The sequence below is a fragment of the Bos indicus x Bos taurus genome, chromosome 6 (genome assembly GCF_003369695.1).
Source record: "Bos indicus x Bos taurus breed Angus x Brahman F1 hybrid chromosome 6, Bos_hybrid_MaternalHap_v2.0, whole genome shotgun sequence".
In the NCBI taxonomy this organism is placed as follows: Eukaryota; Metazoa; Chordata; class Mammalia; order Artiodactyla; family Bovidae; genus Bos; species Bos indicus x Bos taurus.
Genome location: NC_040081.1, coordinates 10,744,545 through 10,759,272, shown reverse-complemented (window position 1 = coordinate 10,759,272; position 14,728 = coordinate 10,744,545). Strand labels below are relative to the sequence as shown.

Here is a 14,728-nt window from a genome sequence, read left to right as displayed (position 1 = left end):
GACTCCAAAGATATCAAGGATTCTTTTAAAAATGCTTTTCTATTAATTTGTCAAATATAACAAACCCATTTCAATGTTAGTTGAATGTTAGTAAGCTCATCTTTTCAATTGCCAATGTAGCCCTCTGTGTAGATGTTCATAGCATCAATAATTTTCTATTTTCTTACATCACTTCTTTAGGTATCATGGGATTTTTTTTTCTGTATCTCATCTAACCCTTATTAAAAGCAATAACAAAAGTTTCAAATTCTAGGATAGATTTCTTCTTTCCTACTCATAGTAATCTGGTTTCTGTTAAACATTGTAATTCTTATAAAACTTTAAACTAGGATTTTATTTAGATATTTACATTAATAATGGAAACCTCAAATATTTTTATGAGGTCATTTTCTTATTTTAAGAGGGCTTTTAAGTAGGTATTGGAACTAATCAAAACTCATTTCCCTGAACTTCAAGAGCCTCTATTAAGTTGTTCCTTTACATCTATTAATTTAGCTACTCCATTTTAGTCATTCAATTTGCACAATTTATTACCTTTGTGCTATAAATCTTTGAACATAGGGTTTTCAATGTAAGAAATATGTAGTCATTTAAATGTGTAAAAAATCTATATTAAGACATTAGTAAATTGCTTTATCTGGATCAAACTATAGTAACAGTCTAGGTACAGATCTATTAAAAGCAATATGTGGGGGAAAAAGTAAAATGAATCAGCCTATTAACCACTTATTTTGGACTTCAGGTCTACAACAGAGATTTTCTTTTTCCCACTAGTTTTGTCTGTCTTTAAAAATATACATATAACTTCTTTAGAGACAAAGCTCAAATCTATCCTTAAATTATTGTTTTTTAAGGTCTTAAATAGTAAGTCAATTCTGAGACTAATTAGTTCTGTACTTATCAGTTAAAAAACAGTATAATAATTGTCAGTATAATGTTTTTATATTATGTCTAAGGTTTCCTCTTATGTATGTTGGGATATAATTAGATGTATCACTATGCCAAAGCCTTTGACTGTGTGGATCACAATAAACTGTGGAAAATTCTGAATGAGATGGGAATACCAGACCACCTGATCTGCCTCTTGAGAAATTTGTATGCAGGTCAGGAAGTAACAGTTAGAACTGGACATGGAACAGCAGACTGGTTCCAAATAGGAAAAGGAGTACGTCAAGGCTGTATATTGTCACCCTGCTTATTTAACTTCTATGCAGAGTACATCATGAGAAACGCTGGACTCGAAGAAACACGAGCTGGAATCAAGATTGCTGGGAGAAATATCAATAACCTCAGATATGCAGATGACACCACCCTTATGGCAGAAAGTGAAGCGGAACTCAAAAGCCTCTTGATGAAAGTGAAAGTGGAGAGTGAAAAAGTTGGCTTAAAGCTCAACATTCAGAAATCGAAGATCATGGCATCTGGTCCCATCACTTCATGGGAAATAGAGGGGGAAACAGTGGAAACAGTGTCAGACTTTGTTTTTCTGGGCTCCCAAATCACTGCAGATGGTGACTGCAGCCATGAAATTAAAAGACGCTTGCTCCCTGGAAGGAAAGTTATGACCAACCTAGATAGCATATCCAGAAGCAGAGACATTACTTTGCCAACAAAGGTTCATCTAGTCAAGGCTATGGTTTTTCCTGTGGTCATGTATGGACGTGAGAGTGGACTGTGAAGAAGGCTGAGTGCCGAAGAATTGATGCTTTTGAACTGTGGTGTTGGAGAAGACTCTTGAGAGTCCCTTGGACTGCAAGGAGATCCAACCAGTCCATTCTGAAGGAGATCAGCCCTGGGATTTCTTTGGAAGGAATGATGCTAAAGCTGAAACTCCAGTACTTTGGCCACCTCATGCGAAGAGTTGACTCATTGTAAAACACTCTGATGCTGGGAGGGATTGGGGGCAGGAGGAGAAGGGGAGGACAGAGTATGAGATGGCTGGATGGCATCACTGACTCGATGGACGTGAGTCTGAGTGAACTCCGGGAGTTGGTGATGGACAGGGAGGCCTGGTGTGCTGCAGTCCATGGGGTTGCAAACAGTCAGACACGACAGAACTTAGAACTTATATACAGTAAATATCCAGAGACTAAGTGGATGAATGTTCTCAATAAATATAAAGACATATAAAAATGCTAGTAATGATGTTTGCTTGCCAACAGAGAAAATAATGACATGTCAACAGAATCGATGAAAGTCACAGAACTATTGGTAGCATCAATAATAAGTTTCATTTTGTTGCCAATGTGAAAACCTATATTCACCATGCTCAAGATTTTTAAAAACCCGCATCAAGAAAGAGCAATTATTTTGTCTTAAGTAAACTATGAAAAAAGAACATATCTTCTCAATTCTCTCAAATTTCTATGGGTATGTGTGTGCGCTAATTTGCTTCAGTTTTATCTGGGCTTTCCTGATAGCTCAGTTGGTAAAGAATCCACTTGCAATGCAGGAGATCCGGGTTTGATTCCCGGGTCAAGAAGATCTGCTAGATAAGGGATAGGCTACCCCCTACAGTATTCTTGGGCTTCCCTTGTGGCCTCCCTTGCAGGCAGAAAAGAATCTGCCTGCAAAGTGGGAGACCTGGGTCCAATCCCTGGGTTGGGAAGATACCCTGGAGAAGGGAAAGGCTACCTATTCCAGCATTCTGTCCTGGAGAAATCCATGGACTGTATAGCCCACGGGGTCGCAAAGAGGCAGACAGGACTGAGTGACTTTCACTTCATTTCACTTAACTTGTCTGACTCTTTGCAATCCAATGGACTGTAGCCCTCCAGGCTCCTCTGTCCATGGGATTGTTCCGGCAAAATACTGGAGTGGGTTGCCATGCCCTCCTCCAGGGGATCAAACCCACATCTCTTATGTTTTCTGCATTGGCAGACCGGTTCTTTGCCACCAGTGCCATCTGGGAAGCCCTTCTATGATTATATCAAGTGTTATAACCAAGGATAAAATACTATTCATAGAAATAGGTTAGCAGGCTTCAAGAAGACTGAACATTAAATGTTTAATAATCAGAATGGTCCTTTTACCTTTCTCTAAAAGCTGCATCATCTAACTGATATCACTTTGGTAATGAACGTTATAATTAAGGGCTTTCTTGATGGCTCATATGGTAGAGTCTGCCTGAAATGCAGGAGACCCTGGTTCAGTGAAACTAAACATAAGCAAGAAAGAATAAATTCAAGCATATAAGACATCATCCTCTACAGCCTAAGGTCAGCGTGCTGAGTGCTTTAGATTTACAGGAAGTGCTTTGTGATTGCCTTGAGGACCATACACAAACAAACCATGACCATATTTTCTGACTTCATCCATGGGTAATATTTCACAATCTTTAGAAATACAATTAGTTTCTGGAAGTTTCTATAGATTAAATTTATCTGATATCTTGAGTTTTTAGATACACAATGAAATTTTATTAACAATCAGATGACAGTCACTCTAATTGTCTGAGCTTGATTTTGCTTCCCTTAGAAAAGGACATATTAATTTCTATGTCAGTAACTTTGGTCAGATAAGGGAACAATGAAATGCAAATTTCTAAAAAAAAACAACTAGATATACTGTAGTTTACCTAGTTTATGTAGTTTATCTGGCAGAATCATTTAATAGAAAGAATATAGACTGAAAAACCTGCATTGTTTTCACTGCACCAAATTCTATGCCATAAAAATACTAATTCTTCAGCAGTTTGATCCAGAATCTCTATCTCAAAGTGAGAAAAATGACTCAAGTAATAATATGCTAATATATTTTTTGTCCATAGAGTGAGGTGGTGCTACAGACAAGGCTGTGTTTGAATTTGCTCTTAATTACTCCCAGCTCTATGCCCCAGTCTAATTGTGAGAGTGGCCAGGGAGGCTCTTATCACACATATAACCAACAGTTTTCAAACGAAACCCTCCAGCTTTCCTCAAACTGTCCTGTGGAGGAACAGAATAGCTCTACTCTCTAATTTGGAATAATATAGAAAAATCTCACCAGCCATCCAATCCCCTCGCTCTGGAAAATTCAGGGAGATTTTCAGGGAGAATGGACTTTTCCTCACATATTAGTGTGTAATGAAATGTTATACTGCCAGAAAAGGAACATGAGGATGAAGTACAGGGAGAATGCAGAACTTTTCTATGGACAGTTCGAGATCATTTGCCACAAAATCATTTTTACCCAAAAAATAATAGTCAAAGGAGAAATCAAATGCCCAAGATTAAAAGTATCACTTTTATATTGAAAGACAACATTTCCTTATTGACTTGTAAGTAACCCAACATGTTACTTCAGTCCCAATCAAGTTTCTGATATTCTTTGATTAATAGTTCTGAGAGAGACAGATACAACACCCAAAGGGGCAAAAAAGAGGATTTTCTTCAAAGTGACACTTACCCTGGTCACTTGTGAGTGTGAGTGTATGTGTGTGTAGGATATAAAAATAGGAAACAAATGCACAGTTATACACACTATATGATTATCTGCCTGTGGCATTGCTCCAGCCTTTGTCAAATTTCAGTATTCTGTTATTTTGTTTGGGGTTATGTCACTCAAAAAGTCATCAGTAATCCTTGAAAATTATATGAGTAGTGGTAAATAGCTATGTTTTTCTATTGAGAATAAGTGATAAAGTTGAATTAGAGCTGAAAAATTTGTTAAGAGTTATAAAGAAGTTTTTCAATTCATATAGCTGATTAGATTAAAATTAGGAAAATCTTTTCAGGATTTCAGAAAAGGAATCACTCAGAAAACCATTGGCACCACATGAACTTGCCTTAAGTTTATGATTTTAAAATTAAAATAAAAGTAGAATTTATACTAACTAAAAGACATAGTAAAGACTCAAAATATTAAAAAAAAAAAAAAAACGGAAAACAGAAAATCTAGCCAGGATTCAAGACGGATCACTTAATCTCTTTATAACAATGTCCAAAGTGAGATATTTTACTATAAAGGTCATGAAGTATTAGGATGGGTAGAAAAGCTGTTATTTTGAAGTAGTACTGAGGTTTCATCTTTGAAGGATAAAATGCCTAATAGCAGAAATTCAAAAAAGATGACATGATCTTAACAATCTCTAGTTAGTTTATTATTCTAAGCTGTGCCCTATTATTTTTGTTTATATGTTTGCTAAAATCATTTGCTCACAGAATGAATTTAATTACATATAAAACAAGATAGACACAAGTGAGAATGTTGAATCAAGATAATAAAAAAAGGGAATTTTTCTCAGAATTACCTGCCCAAACTAGTAAAACATGTTTGACTTTTTCTTTATCTGATAGCAATCACAGGGTGAATTTGCTATACTGCAGTCAACTTGACCATAATTTAGAAGTACTCCCAATGACACTGTTAGCTAAAGTGATGTGATAATAGAGGGTAGCCTCCTGAGGCTAAGTTTAATACCACATTCCCTATAAAACTAGTTTTGTTCATATCTATATTTACAAGTATATGAACACTTCATATAAGCAAGTGCTATGCTTACTTGTTATAGAAAAGACTTGGGCTGCTTCTCTATCCTATATTTCAAGCACCATTTTCAAACCCATGTAGGGCAGGAGAATCCATCCAGTGACGGATTTTCATGACTGTCTTCGTCTCATTGCTACAAACTGCAACATGTGTGGAGCAAAGAAGGCTGTTCTATGGGGTACTCACTCCAACAGGTAAAGCGTAAGAGACCAAGTGATTAAGATCAAAGAAACTTTGGGGTATTTTAGTTTTATGCCCCTCAGAAGCATTTCAGGAGTGGATAAGGAATGGAGGAATAGTTAAGGTTTAGTTCAAGGTTGTTTTTTTTTTTTAATTTTACTTTATCTCAAACTTACTGCATCTTAAATTTTTGAGTAATTTGGAATCTAAAATATTCAAAATGATATTTTATCAATACCACAGAGTTAGTGAAAGAAAAATAATATTGCTATTTATAAATGTTCTTACCTTCACATCTTTGACATTCATCCTTGTTCCTTCCTTCCCAACAAAGATATCATCAATGTCCACAAGGATATACCTGTCCAAAGACAAGGTCAGCCTCTTCCCTGACAGGAAGGAGATGGCATCTATGAAGATGAGCTTGTGCAGCCAAAAGTTTAAGTTGTTGCCAAAAAGAACTCGCTGAATTCCATCATGCAGTCCCAGATCCTGAATCACCGTCGCATAGAGTGGTTTGCCGGACAAGGATGAAAGGGATTTTTCTGTCTGTAATTCAGTTAAGAGTACAGGCTGGTAGGTTGAATGATTATATTGGAAAATCGTCCAGTCTTCCCCAGGAAGAGGGCCTTTCTCAACCTTGGGGGCTTTGGTAATATGCAGCAAAGGAGAATGAGGGTTGACGAAACAGTCCTTTAGAGCTAGATTATTGAAAAGGTTTAATGGAAAACCTTTTAACTGTGTACTTGGTGAGCTGTTTTCATTGGCTTTATGAAAACCAATTATACTAACACTGTATTCCACACAGTATTTTTCTAAGAGCTCTCGATTCCATGAGTCCATACTAACATACTTCAGAATATTTTCATAAATAACTAAAATATATTTCCCTTTGCCATTGTCTGTTAGAGGAGGTATATCTCCCTTGCCAGGGGCAATGACCATGTGGTGCTGAAATCGGCTGGACTCCAAGATAGCAATAATATCTTGCCCAAGTTGAGAGTATTGGCTCTCCACAAACAGGAGGACAATAGGGTCAGTTTTGGATGTATCAATAGGTTTAACTGTCTTCAGCTCCATTGACCGGTAAGGTAGGATTTTAACATCAGTACATCCTGCTTCTGCAGTAGTCTCAATAAGTGTCATTTCCTGTTTATAGCCAGAGTAGAGGAAATAGGCAGAGATGACAATGCTCACCAAGCAAAAGGTGGCTAAGAGAACAATCAATGTTCGAAAACTTCTCCGAAGCTTCACAATAAGATTCATTTTTTTTAAAAATGAGGCTTTGGAAGCTTTTTCCAAATTACTTTCCTAAAGTGCCATCATGAATAAAGTATGAGATGATACAAATGCCACTTCCCAAACGTTCATGTAACCATTGCAAACCATGTAAAATGCGTGATGGGATCTCAAGCAAGTTAAAGCAGCAGAACAGTGGACCAGGATAGAAAAAGTTGAAGAGATTTTGAATATGTCCAATACCAGAAATTGCTGTAGAGTCCTTGAAGCATTACCTGAAAAAGAGAAAAAATATAATGACTAACATAAAAATAGTAATCTAAGTATTTGTGGGTATACCTATGCTGATACATAAGAAATATACATATCAAAGATAATTTTAGTGTGTTGATATGCTAAAATATTAATAGCCTAAGGTTTACAGTCTAGATTTTACTACATAGATTGTAGTTGATTTTTCATGTCCTCAACAATATAAAAGCCTATTAGATTTTACCTATTTGATTGCCATATATCAATATATAGAAACACAGATTGAGATCATTTTACAAACTAGTCATCTCAAAAGAAAAAAACTGGTAAGAAAAAAGCTTTAGTGTATAATGGTCATAGCATGCAACTTGCTTCCATAACCCTGGTAAACACTATATACTTATAGAATTACGAAATCATGTATCTGCATGGGTTTAGAACACTGGAGCATGCTCTTAAGTAAGTACTTAGGTATATGGATTATAAGGTGAGAGAATGATTTTGTCTCAAATAAACAGTACTTAAGGACTTTTCCCTTTGGAAATATTATTTTCTGAAGTTACAGGGAGACACTTGGCCCTCTTCAGCAAAACAACCAAAATAAAGGATTTCTTTTTCTCCATTACCAGAAGAAAAGTGACAGAGAAGCTATGGGACAAAGAAGACAATGGGAACGGGATCTTCAGAACTGTCTAATGAAATAGAGGCCAGAAGCATCTTCTAGATGAGAAGAAAAATCTTCACATGCTTTTCTCAGAGCATATTCCTAAATTTGGCTGATATCTCTTATCAGAATTAAAATTGTTTTCCATATTAACTTTTATCCAACAAACTACTTTCTACCATTCAAAAGAAAAATAATACATCAGTTGAGTAGTTCAGTCGCTCAGTCGTGTCCACATCTTTGTGATCCCATGAATCGCAGCACGCCAGGCCTCCCTGTCCATCACCAACTCCTGGAGTTAACTCAGATTCACATCTATCGAGTCAGTGATGCCATCCAGCCATCTCATCCTCTGTCATCCCTTTCTCCTCCTGCCCCCAATCTGTCCCATCATCAGGGTCTTTTCCAATGAGTCAACTCTTCGCATGAGGTGGCCAAAGTACTGGAGTTTCAGCTTTAGCATCATTCCTTCCAAAGAAATCCCAGGGCTGATCTCCTTCAGAATGGACTGGTTGGATCTCTTTGCAGTCCAAGGGACTCCCAAGAGTCTTCTCCAACACCACAGTTCAAAAGCATCAATTCTTCAGCGCTCAGCCTTCTTCACAGTCCAACTCTCACATCCATACCTGACCACAGGAAAACCATAGCCTTGACTAGACGGACCTTTTTGGCAAAGTAATATTACTTTTGCTTTTGAATACGCTATCTAGGTTGGTCATAACTTTCTTTCCCAGGAGTAAGCGTCTTTTAATTTCATGGCTGCAGTCACCATCTGCAGTGATTTGGGAGCCCCCCAAAAAGTCTGACATTGTTTCCACTGTTTCCCCATCTATTTCCCATGAAGTGATGGGACCAGATGCCATGATCTTTGTTTTCTGAATGTTGAGCTTTAAGCCAACCTTTTCACTCTCCACTTTCACTTTCCTCAAAAGGCTTTTTAGTTCCTCTTCACTTTCTGCCATAAGGGTGGTGTCATCTGCATATCTGAGGTTATTGATATTTCTCCCAGCAATCTTGATTTCAGCTTGTGCTTCTTCCAGCCCAGCGTTTCTCATGATGTACTCTGCATATAAGTTAAATAAGCAGGGTGACAATATACAGCCTTGACGTACTCCTTTTCCTATTTGGAACCAGTCTGTTGTTCCATGTCCAGTTCTAACTCTTGCTTCCTGACCTGCATATAGGTTTCTCAAGAGGCAGGTCAGGTGGACTGGTATTCCCATCTCTTTCAGAATTTTCCACAGTTTATTGTTATCCACACAAGTCAAAGGCTTTGGCATAGTCAATAAAGCAGAAATAGATGTTTTTCTGGAACTCTCTTGCTTTTTTGATGATCCAGTGGATGTTGGCAATTTGATCTCTGGTTCCTCTGCCTTTTCTAAAACCAGCTTGAACATCTGGAAGTTCACGGTTCACGTATTGCTGAAGCCTGGCTTGGAGAATTTTGAGCATTACTTCACTAGCGTGTGAGATGAGTACAACTGTGCAGTAGTTTGAGCATTCTTTGGCATTGCCTTAAATAATACATGGAAACCATTAAAAAAAATTTCCCCAAACTGCCTCACCAACCTGGATATAATTTTCCATTATAATTTTTGTGTTTTTATTATGTTCTTAATTTGTGATACATATACTGTAAGTTGTGTGTTATTGATGTACTATGTCATAGAGAACAAATTAACCTGTTTTATAATATGAGCTGTACATTCCATCACTTTGTAAATTTTTAATATTTATTTTAAAAATTGTTCATTTGAATAAACTGAAAAATTATGCATATTATTTATTATTAGATTATTAGAGATTAAATTTTTAGAAGATTGTTAGATTAAATGATTACAGATATGAGCATATCATTACTTCCATTTTATGTTTTTATGTTCTCAAATACGTTTTTCCTTACTTAGTAATTTAAATTAAAAAAATCAACAAGTTGAAAAATAATATGTGTCAGATTTTGGAAAAAAATTTAAGCAATCTCAAAAGCTAACAATTTAAAAATTTTAAATTTCTACCAAACATTTTTATTTTTCAGATTCCAAATATGTAAATAGACATGGTTTCTCCCCTTTGAAAGAGTGAACCAATTCTGAAAATCTTCCCACTGATTTCAAATTCACTTTAAAGGAAAATTAACGCCATATGCCAGGACTTACAAATATGCTGTTATCAAATATAATTTTTAAGTGACTATTTGATTCCCCCAAAACCTTTCAATTGTTTTAAAGTTTTGCTCCCTGTGAACAAATTAAATTATATTTTACTGAAAAGAAATAAAATACAGTTGTATTTTATTAGGTTTGATATAAAATATATAAAACAATTATGGTATGGTCTACCATATGCTTTTATGTTTATTTGAAAATGTTCATAAAGTAAATTTTAAAAATCAAATTAAACTGCATAAAATAATTATTAAAAGAGATTTGAAATTTGCCAAAGAAAATTATCCAGTCTTTATCATATTTTCCCCAGACTTCTCCAAATTTAAGTATTTGATTAAAAAATCTACTTACGGAAACGGAATCTGTTGCAATTACACCTCCACCTTGCATCACCCCACAAAAGTAGAAATCTAATCTGTATACTTTGGTGGTTTGTTTAGTATTTTCAGAATACATTTAATCAGGTATTTGAAAAGAAACAAAGTGTGTAACAACTTAATATTTGTTAAATCCTTATCTAATCTGACATCAAAAATGTGACATTTATTTTTGAATATACAAAGGATGAGATGTCAGTTTTGCATATTAGAACAGCGCATTCTAATATGCAATAGTAAAAAATAAAATAAAATAAAAAAGCATATGGGACCAGAATCTGTCAACCAAAAGAATAAAATTTAAATGTGACATTTATTTAACATTAATATGTTCAGAGTTAGAAGAATGATAGATGCATATTACCACCACTGTCTGTGTGTGTATGTGACTCTGCACTTATGTGTGTCTGTTTATCAAGTGAGTTGTAGTTCTCATTCAATCCACTTGTTCATTCTTCCATAGAAAAGATTCACCAGTGAAGGTGAGGAAGGCTGGACAACAGAAGATGATGTAACAAAGAAATTTACTCATGTTCTATGCCTGAGAAAAGAAATGGTATGGTATTGTTTGGGATGCCAAAGAAACAAAGTATATATATCTGGGGAGGGGAAAAATCTCCAGCCTAGCCCAGTTGTTTCTTTTGGCTGGTCTAATCATTAAAATGGGAGGAAAAAAGCAGGAGAAAATCAAATTTACTTTCACATGTATGGAGGTCTCATAGATACAGGACCTAAGAAGTGAACAAAGCATGCAGCTTTTGGGCAAAAAACAATAAATTTGAGAACTGACAAGACAAAGAAACGGTCTTGGGTACTATTTAGTGAAGAATCTAAGCGGTTTACATAGCCTTCTCCACCCTGAATTTCCAATCTCTGATGATAAGGATGTCTCCCTACCTCCTGGGGCAAGGAGGATACCTTTCACACGGGATTACTTCCTAATTTCTGGAGACAAAGGAGAGGGAGAGTGTTCTTTCACTGTTATTTCTTAAGTAACTTAATTCCAAATAATCAATATGCCCAGTTGTGTCCAACTCTTTGTGACCTCATAGACTGTAGCCCACCAAGATTCTGTCCATGGAAATTTCCAGGTAGGAATACTGGAATGGGTTGCCATTTCCTACTCCAGGGATTGAACCCATGCCTCCTGTGCCTCCTGCATTGACGGTCAGATTCTTAATCTGGGGCTTCCCTTGTGGCTCAAGCGGCAAAGAATCTGCCCACAATGCCAGAGACCTGGGTTCGATCCTTGGGTCAGGAAGATCCCAGTATTCTTGCCTGGAGAATTCCAGGGACAAAGGAGGCTGGCGAACTACAATCCATGGGGTTACAAAGAATCAGACACCACTGAGCAACTAACACTTTCAATCAATATGCCACTTTGGCAAATTTGGGGATGGTCCACCCTAAGCTCCAGCAATATATATCGACCTCTCCCCCTAGGTTCTGGCACAGAATTCTTAAATTCCTTGTAATTTCCTGGGTGATATGAGTGTCTATTGTTCTAGTGATGCAATACCACACAGGACCCTGTGGAACTTTTGGGCACAAAAGCATTTGTGTATTTATTTGATTAGAAGAAATAGGCTTCATTCTGACTCCATGACTTTCCCTGAGTTCCAATGGGCAGATTCAAGCAGTTGTTGATTAAGGAAGGGAGGGGATTCAGGACTACGGAGAAAACAAACAGTCAAGAGAAACAGTAGTGCAACCCTGGGGCAAGGCCCTGTTCTGCATCAGTGGATATACATAACATTATCTTTAAACTCTTTTGCAGGTACTAAAAGCCCACTAGATGGGAGAAGTTAAGGGTCAATGAAGGCATGCTGCCGACAAGCACGTGGACCCCAGACTAACTGGAACCATTGGATTGATGATGCTGTCTCCTATTTGCCTCAACACCAACCAGTCAAAAGAATGTCCATGAGCTGATCACTCTCTCTTTGGGAACATTCTCACTCATTACAGTAAAACTTCTCACTACCCTCTCCAAGTGAGGACACACAGTTTTGAGGACATTAGCCCACTGTACCCCACACCCCTCTTCACATTTCCTGGCAAAGCAATAAAGCTATTCTTTTCCACTTCACCCAAAACTCTGTCTCTGAGATTTGATTCAGTGTCAGGATACGGAGGTAAGATTCAGCTTCACCCTCAGGACCATGCAGCCCTCACCTATGTATCACTTCATCTAACTCTTCAACTATATCCTTTATTATATAATAAATGAGTAAAATTAAGTAGGTGTTTCCTTGAGTTCTCTCAGTTGTTCTAGCAAGTAATCAAATCCAAGGTGGGGGCATCCTGGGAACCTCTGATGTATAGCTAAGTAGGACAGACGCAGGACTTGTAACTGAATCCGAGTTGAGCAGTCCTATGGGACTGATTCCTACCTAACCTATGGGGTCTGTGCTAACTCCGGTTAGAGTCCAGTTTGAATTGTAGGACACTAGCTAGTGTCCTGGGCTTCCCAGATGCGGCTAGTGGTAAAGAACGCCCCTGCCAATGCAGGAGACATAAGAGATGCGGGTTCCATCCCTGGGTTGGGAAGATCCCCGGTAGGAGGTCATGGCAACCCTCTCCAGTATTCTTCCCTGGAGAATCTCTATGGACAGAGGAGCAAGGCAGGCTACAGTCCATAGAGTCACAAAGAGTGGAACACAACTGAAGCGGCTTAGCACACACACCAAGCTAGTGTCACACCCAAAGCACTGGTTGGTATGGGGGAAAAAACCTCAAACTCCCTGTATCAGAAGTGTTATAAGTATGATGGTAGTATGAGAGTAAAAGAGAAACACAGGAAGAAAAGTAGGTTTTCTAAACACCTATCTGGTATTATGACCCTTAAAAAAAAAAAAAAGACAATGCAGAGTGCAAAGGGGTAGGAACACCTGAGAGACACACATATGTTAAATGAGTCATATAAAATTAATATTCATTTAAGGATAATAGTGAAGCCATTAAAATGCTGCTCCAAAAATCCAAAATTACATGGAGTGTTTTATGAAGGAGTCTAGGTGATAGGCTAAAATTTTAATTTTACCTTAATACAATGCATTGTGAAGGATGAATCCGAGGCCAGTTAGCAACAAACAGGCTCACAGGGGCACTCTGCCCGCTTTCCCTTCTACCATGATGTTGGACTTTCCTTACAAAATGAATGGACACACGTGGATAAAGGAGTAATTGCATCTGTGAAGCACTATTTCCTTAAGCACCACATCAAGCAAGTTAAATATGCTTTGATCCCAATTCTGCTAAATCTGCCTTTTATATTTCCTAATAAGAATGATGCTAAAGCTGAAACTCCAGTACTTTGGCCACCTCATGCGAAGAGTGGACTCATTGGAAGAGACTCCGATGCTGGGAGGGATTGGGGGCAGGAGGAGAAGGGGACGACAGAGGATGAGATGGCTGGATGGCATCACTGACTCGATGGACGTGAGTCTGAGTGAACTCCGGGAGTTGATGATGGACAGGGAGGCCTGGCGTGCTGCGATTCATGGGGTCACAAAGAGTCGGACACGACTGAGTGACTGAACTAAACTGAACTGAATAAGTCTATTGTTAAAAATTTGGAGAGGGAGAACTTCTCATTATTTTGGCAACAATCTATCCCCAAATTCCAGCTGTGTGATTCCTATGCATATTTTGGTGAGGGGAAAAAAAAGGGGGGGTGGGGTTTATAGGTGCTGCTTTCCTTGTTCTTGTTCTTCTTTTCTTTCCTCCTCTTTTTTATACTTCTAATCTTCCAAGTGTGACTTATCACATCAATAGTAGTGGAATATCTACCAAATATCTACCAGAACTTCCCTCTCTTTTAAGATTGGATAGTATGAAGAAATTACTGTTTTGTGTATCTATTTTAAAATCACTCTTTGACTCATTTCCACATTGTGTTTATAGATTTTCTAAAATACAGTCTGCAAAATCCATTTCCCAACAGGTCCTCAATTATCGTAAATTTTTACTAATCTCTGGTAGCAGCAGAGAAATCAGTAAACAAAGCAACTGCAGGTATTACTGTAGTCACTGCGAATTTTGCCAAGAAGGAAATTCAGAAGTTAGGAACTAGGATCAGCAATGATTATACACGTGATTGTTTCTTTCTTGAAGGTGATCTGATGAGATCTTCAAAGAGACTCAAAGTTCAGCTGAAATTGAAAAAAAGGAGAAAATATTTACTGGCATTTCATGAGAAGCTGCTGTTTGCCAGTCATTATTCTACATTCTTGGCATTCATCGGCCTGTTTAGCCATTATTAGTCTATTTTTTTTAATGAAGAAACTGAGATTTAGAGGGTGTAAGAAAAAGACTGAGCTACATCATGAGTGATTTGTGATGCTAGAGTTCCGTTTTCTCACCATAGCACTTGTTGAGAA

The 14,728-nt window shown here is 37.4% G+C and overlaps 1 protein-coding gene across 1 annotated transcript in view; it reads right to left on the bottom strand.

The window, feature by feature from the left end:
* LOC113894006 (bifunctional heparan sulfate N-deacetylase/N-sulfotransferase 4) overlaps nucleotides 1-14,728 on the bottom strand; it is a 323,217-nt gene that overhangs the window by 277,384 nt on the left and 31,105 nt on the right. Inside the window, exon 2 of the mRNA XM_027543739.1 lies at nucleotides 5,938-7,163. Within this exon, the coding sequence (XP_027399540.1) occupies nucleotides 5,938-6,915 (978 nt within the window). The 5' untranslated portion in view covers nucleotides 6,916-7,163. The remainder of the gene's footprint in view (nucleotides 1-5,937; nucleotides 7,164-14,728) is intronic.